Source organism: Antechinus flavipes, chromosome 5 (assembly GCF_016432865.1).
Source record: "Antechinus flavipes isolate AdamAnt ecotype Samford, QLD, Australia chromosome 5, AdamAnt_v2, whole genome shotgun sequence".
In the NCBI taxonomy this organism is placed as follows: Eukaryota; Metazoa; Chordata; class Mammalia; order Dasyuromorphia; family Dasyuridae; genus Antechinus; species Antechinus flavipes.
In genome coordinates this window covers 121,436,639-121,448,714 of record NC_067402.1, presented here as the reverse complement: position 1 = coordinate 121,448,714, position 12,076 = coordinate 121,436,639, and the positions used below count along the sequence as shown (strand labels likewise).

General features: G+C 35.0%; 1 protein-coding gene across 1 annotated transcript in view; it reads right to left on the bottom strand.

The window, feature by feature from the left end:
- The window catches only part of IQUB (IQ motif and ubiquitin domain containing), a 101,249-nt gene that overhangs the window by 45,647 nt on the left and 43,526 nt on the right, over positions 1-12,076 (bottom strand). Inside the window, exon 8 of the mRNA XM_052001377.1 lies at positions 9,602-9,812. Within this exon, the coding sequence (XP_051857337.1) occupies positions 9,602-9,812 (211 nt within the window). The remainder of the gene's footprint in view (positions 1-9,601; positions 9,813-12,076) is intronic.

Sequence of the window (12,076 nt, the reverse complement as noted above, 5' to 3'; positions counted from 1 at the left end):
GGAGAAAGGGAAAGGCCCTTTTGAAACAAAGTTTAAGTTTTTAAGGAATTATATATTGGCAGTGTCCTCATCCCTTTTTAACCCTTAGGAAACAAGGATTGCTGACCCACACAACATCTCTGGAGTTTGCAGTTTGCAGGAGAATGGTTGCTTACTATGTCCTGGAAGAAGCAGAGTGGGAAAGACCTTACCAGCCATTACAGATGACTGAGACTACAATCTGGAGGCTGAAGAACATCAGGTTTATAGGACCTGTAGAGGAGCTTCAAGAATGAATGGATTATTAAAGACAATTTATAATCTCTAAAATTGACTTTTCAATTAGTAATGTTTTGGTGGGAGATGATAATATTTGAGCTTAGAGAAATTTTAATAATACTGGTGATGTATCTATTATTTATATTTCAAAAAAAAAAAAAAAAAACTTTAAAAGCACTCCTTAGTTGGAGGAAGTTGAATTAACTTTTTTTTTTAGAATAAAGAAATCAGGGGTAGAGTAGATAGAGCAGCAGCCCTGAATTCAGGAGAACCTGAGTTCAAATCAGACCTCAGATACATAACATTTCCTGGCTGTATGCCTTGGGCAAGTCACTAAACCCCAAATGTCAGAAGAAGAACAAGGAGAAGAAGGAGAAGGAGGAAGAGGAGGAGAGAAAGGAGAAGAAGGAGGAGGAGGAAAAGAAGAAGAAGGAGAAATTATTAATATTAATTCTGAGAAGATTTTTTAATGTGAAATTAGTATATTCTATATTTGGTATAAGTTTTAATTAGTTGTATAGAATCATCTTAAAGTTGTACCCATTATTTAAAGGGACTGAAAATAATAATTTTTGCCTTTGTCCCTTTGGATGTGTTTCTATTATAGACAATATGCAATTTAGAATTTTTCTATGTATTGAGCATTTTAAAAGCAAAATGATTTGTGTAATGTTGAACTTAAAACCATCTACTTAGATATGAAAGATAAGCAGTGAACCTTCTAGGATGAATCTCTAACTGTTACAAAACGTAAGGTCATAGTTGATACCTATTTAGGATATGTGATCCCTGAGAGCTAGATTCATCTGAAGCTTTGATTAAAAAGATTCACTATTGGAGATAAAATCTCTTGGGACTGTCACTGATATTATTTGGAGTTTTAAATTCAGGTATGATTGTCTGATGTATCATCAAGCCAGTGATCCACCATCTGAAAGAAATATACCACAAGCTACTCAGAAGAATGTGATCCTGAATTGTTACAGGTGGAAGTTAGTATTTAGGCAAGAGTTGTAAGGAAAACTTTGGCCTCCACTCAAAGTGGGATCCTTCTGACTCGGTTTCCCAGTGGTGTTCTTTCAAATAATAAGCCACCTAATTATTCCTGAGTCTGGCTTAAAGTGGAATTGTTGCTATTAGGTATGTGCTCTCAGGTCAAAATCTGAAGGATTTGTTTTGATGCTATTATAATCATGTCCCTGCCTTTTTTCTCTTGTGGAAAGTTTTTATAATCAGAACCATGGTGAGTAGAAGCCATGAGCACAACCTCCTCCTCCCTCCCAAAAAATGTGGTCATTATATCCTAAAATAGGAAGTGAGTATTTGGCCTAGTCATCTATCTGTTGCTAGATGTATGTCTGTCTATTTATTTTAACATCTCTGTTGTTGCTGACTTTTGTGGTAGGCATCTTTATTTGTGAAAGGTTACCTACTCCAATTACGGGGGACATAACTGGTTGGGATGATAAGTGGCTCTGCTACCTGAGCCCAAAAAGAAAACTCCAATCAATAAGAAGAAAATGTCTGTGAAAAACTATCCTCATAGCACTTGGTGGGGCCCTCTAATTCCCAATCTGTCTTATCCAAGATGATTAGAATGGAGGGCAAGGAAGGGAGGAAACTGGGTAATTTCATAGTTAATATTCCTATGAGAAAAGACTATGTTTCCAGGAAAAAATACTATTATCTTGAAAAAACATATAATCAAAGCCACCAGAAAATTAATACATGTTCTGATTCAAAGTTGGGCCTCCCCTTTTAACACTTCTTGGTGATCTTGATGTGGAGAAGCCTGTTAGAAACAGGTTTTGTGGTTTCTCCTGATAGCTCTCAATGGAGTTATGTCCCCCGTGTATGATGCAACTTATTACCAATGTGGTTCAGAAAACTCTGTGCAAAATCATTAAGATAGAAGATACAGTCATAGGATCAGTGCCATCAATGGTGCTCAAGAGACAAGGGTGGGAACCCACACCTATCAGGATAGGTCTGACCCTGAAAATGAAATCAATCAGGGAGTTGAAGACATGTATAAATTTTGGTATGAGAAGTTTTCAAATGATGAAAGAGGGAGGCATTGAATGAAGTGAACTATGAAAACTGTTTCAAGATGGAGACTGTTGTAAAAATTGAATGAAGGCTGGCTGTGCCTCAGGGCCAGGTTTCTTTCTCTAGAGATCACATAGTTTACCATATAGTCCTTTTCTTTGTAAGACTAAGTTGAGGCCACCTTGGCATTGAAACTCCCACATAAGATAATTTAGTAATCCTAAAGATCTGGTTGGATTAGAAGGTTTTCCTCATTTATGACTTAGAATGTGAGGTCATTTATCCTGACTAATTAGGAAGTGTTTACTATAGGAAGAGCTACTCCAGATCCCTATATAAACCTTGTCTGTTAACTGGGCCCCACCTCTCCTTGCCTGACTGCTTGTGGGGAAGGAGACATCCTTTCTTGCGAAATCATAATAAAATTCCTTTCTGCTTTTACCTTGCGATGTCTCCTTGATTTATTTGAGCCAGGTGGTCTTTTTTCCACACACCAATGGAAAAGCAAGTTCAATGTGGCATGAGTCATGGATTCCGATCAGAATTATATGGAAGGACTAGAGAAGATGAGCAAGAGAAACTAAGAGAATTGGAGGGTGAGGTTTCTAAACCTCCAAAATGATGCTGATATCTTATAAATCCACTACAATGATTTTTCAGATACAAGAGCCAGAACCAAGACCTTAAGGAAAACTACAATGTAAATAAAAGCATCTTTTTTTGCCTTCCCACCCCCATTTTGAGCCACTTTTCCAACTCTAGCCTTCACTCCTCTGTCCCCAGTGCACACCAGGATACTCACTACTACTGTGTTCTTAAACTGCATTAATTCCCATATTCTTCCATGTGATTATGGACAAATGGGGTGATTCAAAAGATCCAAGTGGACTCTTGTCAGACTTCATTCATAATTGTATTAATGTGTCATTGTTGGATGAAAGCAAAGAACACCCACAGCTTCTGTAAAAATAACTTTAGAAATCTATGGTCCAGTAACATGGACCTTCTTTCTCTTCCCTACATAAGTACAATCTATCTCCCACCCCTTCTTTGTGCCCTTTCACTGGCTATTCTCAAGCCTGAAATGTCCCTCCAAACTTCTACCTCCTAAATTTTCTTCACATCAGGCAAGACTGGATCCAAATTCCATTTTCTACAGGAGACTGTTCCCAGGTCCTCTTCCCTTTCCCCTGACCAGTATTTCTCATTTATACTGTATGTGTGTACATACAAATCAATATACATACAAGCACACACACATACATATACATGCATGTTTGTGTGCATGGGTATATGCTGTATGTACATAGTTGTTTGCATGTCATCTCCCCTCAATAGAATTTGAACTACTTTAAGACAGGGATCAAATACTCCCAGAACATACCACAGTGCCTGGTGCATAATAATTGTTTGATAAATGTTTGCTGACTGACTGAATGACAAATGGCCAATACTCTGACATTTCTATTATCTTGCTTTCTTAAATACAGTACAACTTACACATGGAACAGTCAGTGTTGAAAGAGGTAGAACAATAGGCACACCAGTACATTGTTGATGGAGTAATTTGAGTTCTCAATGACATAGAATGATATTTAGGAAAGCCTTTTAGAAATGTGAAATGAAGGGACAAAAATGTACACACCTTTTGATTAAGTATCCATTTTGAGGCAAGTAGGCAGAATGCTAGATGTAGAGTCAGGAAGATTAAGTTTTGGAGTTCACACGTGCTAACTACAGGACATTCAGACAAGCCCTCTGTTTGCTTCAGTTTTCTCAACTATAAAATGGGGATAATAATAGCACCCCTCTGTTATGGGCCAGAACTCTGGACTTGAAACAAAGGATTCTTACAAGGTGCTAAGTCAGTGGAATTGATAGAGACAATAGTTATCTAATTTAGCATGGTTCAGTATGATTGATTTAATCCTACCAGGAGAAGTTATGGGCCAGAACTTGAGTGCCATTCAGGAGACAATAGTTAAATCTAGTTTAGCACTGATTTAATCCTAACAAATAATGGTTTCCTAGTGATATAATGATTGGTGGATACTCAATGTGGGGCATATAAGCAAGAAGCTCTCAGGGCCAGAAGGACAAGCGCACTAGAAGCTCTCGGAGGCTGAGACAGATTCATTCCATCTTCCACCTTTGTGCTGGCTGGAGGCTGAAGCACAAACCCTTGGAAGTCAGGGACATTCAGAAGCCAGAGAAGGTGGCAGGAGCTCAAGCTCTTGGAACCAAGGCCAGACTGAAAGGCTCTCCAGAAAGCTGCCCAGCCCCAGGAAGGAGATAATAAAGGATCTGGACTATGAGAAAGCTAACTGGGCCGCAGGAAAGGAGACAAGACTTGGAAAGGGACAATAAAGGATTTGGACTTTAATCCCTGGCTGCATTTGTAGTGATTACTGAACTGAAAGGATGTCTGCTCCCAGAGACCCCAAGAAAACCCCAACAGAGAATATTACATTTTAGAGAGAATATTACACCCGTCTCTCAGGGTTTTGGTGAGAATCAAATAAGATATTCGTAAAATATTTAGCACAGTATATAGCAGGAAGCAAACACCAAATACAAACTCCTGGAGAAAACAGAAAGGTATATGATAAAGGATACAGATGAAGGTATGGCTCTTGCCAAGGAAAATGGTCAACACTTGTTTAGAATGGAGCAAAGGGTAGAGTGAATAGGGAAGATGAATTTCCTAATCTGAGAGTTAGTTTCCTCAGAAGCCACAAGAGGGCACCAATTTCAAAGACAAAAGTTATTCAGCCTATTAAAAGAACAAGAATACTTCATGAAATGGAGTTCCAAGATTCCATGGAAATGTCCAGGGATCAACAATTGAAGGACAGAAAGAGCAAAGAGTTTCCCCCCTTTAAAGAAATTTCTCCATCATACCCCACACCTGTTACCCACCTTCCCTTTTTAGCTTCTGTTTTTGTGCTAGTTTTGTCCCATTGAATTATTGGCTCCTAGAGGACAAGAGCTGTTGTTTTTGTTTTGTTTTGTTGTTGTTGTTGTTTCCCTGGCACTTTGCACAGCGCTTGGAGACAGATAAAGTACTTAATGTTTTTTGACTATGTAAATCACAATTTTAAATAAGAAAAGAACTTGATAAGAAGTGTTTTAAAAAATTAAAAACCCTATTCATGGAAATGCATATGCAGGAGTGTGCATTTTATAGCCCTAGGGAGGGAGTGCAGGGCAATAGAGGAGATACTGGACTTGGAAGTACAGGACACTTAGATTTGAAAGTTGGTCCTTAATGACATTTATTAACAGTGTGATCCTGAGTAAACTACTTAACTTCCCAAGGTTTCAGTTACTCCTCATTTGAGGGGTACAACAGATTGAGTTCTGAGGTATCTTCTACCTCTAAAGCAATAGGCTATAAGACGACTTGAAAAAAAATAATAAAGAAAATGACTAATGAGAATTATTCAAGAAAAAAAACTAAAAAAAAACCTAAAGAAACCAACCACCTTAGAAACAAGAGTAGACTTATTTCATTGGAAAGCAGAACTATGCACAATGCAGAGTAGTTGAATAAACAAACTAAAAATGAAACTCTCTGAATCGTCTGAATTATTAGAAAAACAAAGATTCAAAAAATCAGAAAGGCTGATGTAAGTCAAGATTCATGAGATCCAAGAAAATTGAGACAAATTCATCTAAGCATTATAAATTTCCAATAAAATCTCCAAAAACTTTTGATAATAATAATGATTATAACAATAATAATTATCAAAGAATAATTAGAAAAAACCCACTGGATTCTAACAAAGAAAAATAAATTTTTACATATTTAGTCACATCACAGTTAAAATTCAACATTACTATAAAACAATAAAGAAAAACTATTTTAAAGCTACCAAAGTGTTGTGCCACAATCCTCTTGTATTGTCCTGACTCAGTTTCCCTAAATTGTCCTGCCTCAGTTTCTCTGAATTGTTCTGCCTCAATTGTTCTGCTCAATCCTGCAACACTACCTCTCCCTCCTAATCATGATGATCCAGATAAAAAGAAAGACCTTCTATCTTAGACATCATCAGAATGTTGGGTGCCTCTCCCCATTCCCAATTATCAGATATCCCCAATGCCTCCCTTCACCCTGTCAGAACCGGATGCTTTCAGTGCTCTGGCTCTGCCCCTGCCTCAGTCTATCCCCTGTATCTAAAATCTCCCAATAAAATGAATGACATAAAACAAAATCAAACTGTAAACTATTTATAGGAAAAAAATTCAAAAAGAACTAAATTTATTCAAAATTAATTAGTCATCTGAATTTCATCCTGCCCCCTACTATTAAAGCCTGGCAGTGTCTCTGACATATACTGGCTGGGGCACCCCAGTAACTTAAATGCCTCAATGCCTCTGGAAAGGGCTGAGAGAAGATGCTGATCTGCATTGGTAGTTCTTTATAAGGAGGAGCTACCTATACAAATGGTTCCATCAAAAAGAAAAATGACATAAAGTTGAATTTGAATCATAAAATATTAAGAGAGTAATGAACCTATTACATTATGCTCAAAGTTTCTAGAAAAAATTAACATGTTACTCTTAAATATACATATATATTTATAATGTAATTAATAATTTTATAGTGAACATTTATTAATGCAATATAATGTAATATTAATGCAATAAACATTTATTAAACACTTATGTGCCATGCATCATACTAAGTGCTGGGAATACAAAGAAAGGCAAAAATAACAAAATAACAAAAAAAAATCAACCCCTACCCTCAAGGAACAAACATTCTAATGGAAAAAACAATATATATGTAATAAGATGTATACTGTATGCAGATTAAAGTAATCTGAGTAAATGAAAGAAAATCTGAAAGGGAAAGGAGGGAGAATGGAGGGGGGAGGGAAGAGGGATCTTCTGAAAGCAGTCTTTGCCAAGTCTTGAAGAAAGCCAGTGGTAAAGAGGTAGAACAAACTGGGTCTGTGAGTCCGTGCAAAGGGAGATGGTGTGTTGTATTTGAAATTATTACAGTATTTGAAAATTATACAGGGAGTAGGTCAGCATGACAAGATTACATAATAAATGGAGGGGAATATCAAACAGAAAGACTTGAAAGATTGGAAGGGGCCTAGTTTAAAAAGACTTAAGTGTTGAACAGAAGAGGTTCTATTTGGTCCTAAGAGAACAGATTCCCAGAGGAGCTCGCTGAGAGGAAGTGATATATATGGTCAGAGCCTCCCTTTACAAAAACCCCTTGGATATTTGACAGAAGGCAAGGTTGTGGTAGATAAAGACTTGAGGAGAAAAAGGTCTGTGAAGATTATTATACTACAGGTGAGAAGTGATAAGGGGCCTGATTATAATTGTCAGGGTAGAGAGAGGGGAATACATATACAGGAGATGTAAAGATACAAACGACAAGATTGGGCAATAGACCAAACATGGAGTTAGTAAAAGTCAAGAATCAAGAATAATGCTAAAGTTCTGAGTGTAAGTAGTTGGGAGGATGTGATACTAGTAAAAGTACTGAAATTTCAGTTTCAGAAAGGAAGAAGTTTGGGGTTTGGAGGGATAGACAATGAACTACGTTTTAGACATGTGAAGTTTGAAATTGCTTATTTATAAAATAAATGTGCACAGTCTTATGAAAGATGGCACAAAGAAGACTGGCACAATACTATAATACACTGTTAGTATGTCTTTAGATAGATGCAAATAAAGTATTATGGCAAAATACAACAAAAACCATAAAAGTGATCATTCTTTTCAGATGTGATGAGGTAAGAAATTTATTCTATCATAGTGAGGAGTTTATTCTAAAAAACAAACAAAACTTTAAAAAGAGAAAAGAACTTATCTGAACTAAAAATATTCATATTTGCTCTATTGGAAATAACCCATGTGTTACCAATACACAACTCTCACATTGGCTAAGATGACAGAAAAAGATAATAAATGTTGGAAGGGATGTGGGAAAACTGAGACATTAATACATTGTTGGTGGAGTTGTGAACTGATCCAACCATTCTGAAGAGGAATTTGGAACTATGTTCAAAAAAATTATCAAACCGTGCATACTCTTTGATTCCTTTGTCTCTATTAGGCTTGAATCCCAAAGATATCATAAAGGAGGAAAAAGGACCCACATGTGCAAAAATATTTGTAGTGGCAAGAAACTGGAAACTAAGTGGATGCCCATCAGTTGGGGAATGGCTGAATAAGTTATGGTATATGAATGTTATGGAATGAGCAATAATATTGGAGAAATGATCAGCAGGATTATTTAAGAGAGGCCTGGATTTACATGAACTGATGCTAAATGAAGTAATTAGAATCAAGAGAATATTGTATACGGCAACAACAAGATTATGAGATGATCAACTCTGATGGACGGGGGTCTTTTCAACAATGAGGTCATTCAGGCCCCTTCTAATAGACTTGTGATTGGAGAAAGCCATCTGCCTCCAGAAAGAGAACTGTGGGGACTGATTGTAGATTACAACATAATATTTTCACTTTTTTTGTTAGTGTTTGCTTGCTTTTTTTTCTCTCAATTTTTTTTCCATTTTGATCTGATTTTTTTTATACAGCATGTTAATTATAGAAATATATGTTTAGAAGAATTTCACATTTAACTTATATTGGATTGCTTGCTGTCTAGGGGGAGAGACAGAGAGAAAAAACTGGACAAAAGATTTTGTAAGGATGAATGCTAAAAACTATCCTTGCATGTTATTTTGAAAATAAAAAGCTACTATTAAAATTTTTTTTTTAAAAAACCAATCCATATATCTAATGATAGAAGAATGGTTAATTCAATCTTAGTAAGAGAATATTTTATGACATTAAAACAGAACAAAATGAAGCATATAGGGAATTGTGGAACGACATATATAAAGTGATATAAATTGAGGTCAACACAATCACAATTTTATACAAATTAACTTTGTAATACATTTGTATACATGTTATATATATATATATTTAAGTTGAAGGGTCAAAAACTTCAGAAAGACTTACAGAGCAAGAACAGCCTTTTTTGGTGTTTTGTTTTTGCTTAATTGTTAATGTGCCTGGTTCTATTTTATCAAATTTTAAGGATTTTATATAATATTTGATCCATCATTTTTTATTTATTTATTTGGTTATTTCTTTTTGTTCCTGGTTTGTAATTTTAAAAATTATACAAAACACACACAAAAAAAACTTTTTTTCTAGAATAGAAATATATAATACATTTGGCTATTGTAAAATATATTGTTATCCCATCAAGAAATTGTTAAAGCAACATCATACACAGAACCTACATTAACCTTACCTTCCAAGGCACGGAAAAGAAGTTCAAAGTCTTCATCTGAATATGGATTTATTCTCCGTTCATACTCTTTTCTCAGCCATTCTTTCTTTTCATTTTCCTTCCTTTTTTCTTCTTGTTCTTCCCACTCCAATCTTAATCTTTTTTGTTCTCTTAAGCCTTTTACTATTTTTTTGGCAAGCCACTTTCGAAAATATCTTTGTATCACCAGTACCTAAGTGTAAGATGAAAAAGAAGGGAAAAGTGAGCCCATTATCAATTGTCTTCATTGTCTTTACTATTCAAGATAATTAGTAATAGAAATGATCCAAAATATTGTATAATCTGAGAATCATTCATAGGTGCCTTTGAAATGAACAAATGCTCCTTCTTAACAATGGTTTACTTAAACTAGGATTTAAATGATAAGGAAAGAAAAGTTGAGGTGAAAAGGGAAAACAATCAGTAAATATTCAATAAATAACTAAAATGGGCCCAGCACTTTTCTAGAAACTATGTACAAAATAATCAGAAAACATGGTGTCTATGTTAAAAAAGTTTGCAACCTAACTGTAAGCTACCTTTTATTTTTTAAATTTTGTCATAGAAAAATTTTAAGTGATAGTTCACATGAAAAAATAAATAATTTTTTAAAACCCTTAAATTGGCACATTTTCAAAGTAGTGTATGGAATTCACAGCTTTCATTATTCAATCAGCTACAATAAGGGGATTTGGCCCATAGTGGAAAATTTCATTTTGCCCAGAGAACCTTCATTGAGAAGCATCAGAGGGAGTATTAGCTGCTTTATCCTATATGAATGTCATATATGAATGTGTCTTCCACCTTCAGCAGTTTAGAAATGTACCCTATCCTGTAAGTCACTTTCTCTTTCAAAAACAAATGGTTAAGTGGGTTTTCAATTTTGTTATATAGTATTTTGCAATTATAAAGCATTTTTTTGTCCATCCCAGTACCCTTCTCTACCGGGAAGGAAGGAGGAAAGAAGAGAAGGAAAAAAAATTTAATCTACTTTTTTTCTCCTCTTTCCTTCATAGACACAGACAGACACAGACACAGACACACACACACACACTTTTTTTGATTCTCAAATCAAAATTTACAAATTACATTTTCCCTATTTGTGTTTCCTATTGCCGCTGTTGAAAAGGAATACATCCAATGAGGTTTTCTGAGAGGAAAGATGTTTATAAGATAACCTCAGAGCTGAAGAGATTATAAAGTATTTAGATACATTAATCAATGCGCTAGATAATTCCATCATTTTATAGGATAGTGAGTTACTATTCTATTTATTTCTAACTCACTGAAAATGTTCCCAGGTGATTTAGATCAATGAAGATCTTAAAAGATCAGTTAAATACTTCTTGAAGTTATGTTATCTGAGATAAGTCAAATTTTCCCAAGCTCACCAGTTTTATTTAAGCCTTTAAATTTAAATAAATGAAATAATGAGGACTTAAAATGATCAATTCTCTGATTTATGAAATAATCTTTATTGTGGTCTATCATCTGTTTGGACCGGGTTCCCTACTAAGATTTGCCAATGTTAAATTTAGGAAGAATAGATGAAAACTATTACAGTTTGGGGCTCCTAATAAATAGAACTCCTAATATAGATTAAGTGTTTTCATGGGTTCTATTGGAAGCATGTGTTCACCTGAATTAAGTCACTATAATGAATACTTCCAGAAGTTATAAAGGTTCTTATTATTTATGCCTTTTCAAATTTTGATGAGCTGTGTACTTAGTTTCAGATTTCAGTATCAGTAATTCTTTCCCTATTCAGAATTAATCTTCAAATAGTTTTGTTTTTGGTTTGGGGCTTTTGTTTGTTTTTATATAAAGGTTTAATTTCACAAAGCTGTCTGAAAGTTGTTCACTGTGTGCTTTAGATTTAGGAATTTATTTTTAAATCTGTCAATAATTTCAGCTTACCTGCTCTAGGAAATAGAACCTATTAATGTTCAAAAGCTCCCAGCTTGTTTTCTTTTTATTTCTGAGAGGCCAAATTGCCTGTCTCCCAAAGCAAATATAATTTGCCTAATTTTGTAAGGTCCAAATATTTCTAATTATTGGTCAGAAAAACAAGTAAAAAAAGGAGGGGAGGGAGGTAATATTTTCATTAATTTCATTATAATATTGCTGAATTCTTATAAAAACTTTTTAGTTTCAGAATATATTTTATTGCCTTTGAATCTTTTTATAAAAATAAAACTGCCCTTGACCTGTGGCTCTCTTATTGGCTACCTCCACAGGGTGAAAATCCCAGGTTCAACCATAGCAAATAATACCAGAAACTGAACCAGTGAAAATGCATGGACTTTCTTTCTTTTTCTCTCTCTTGTTACCCTGGCTTGGAGAAATGGCCCTGAGAATGTTTATTTTTGTTCTACTTTGTCCATCCTCCAGATATAGAAGGTGATTCTACAGGATGGGAGTTCAAAACAGAATTGAAATAAAGAGTGAAGACCAGCT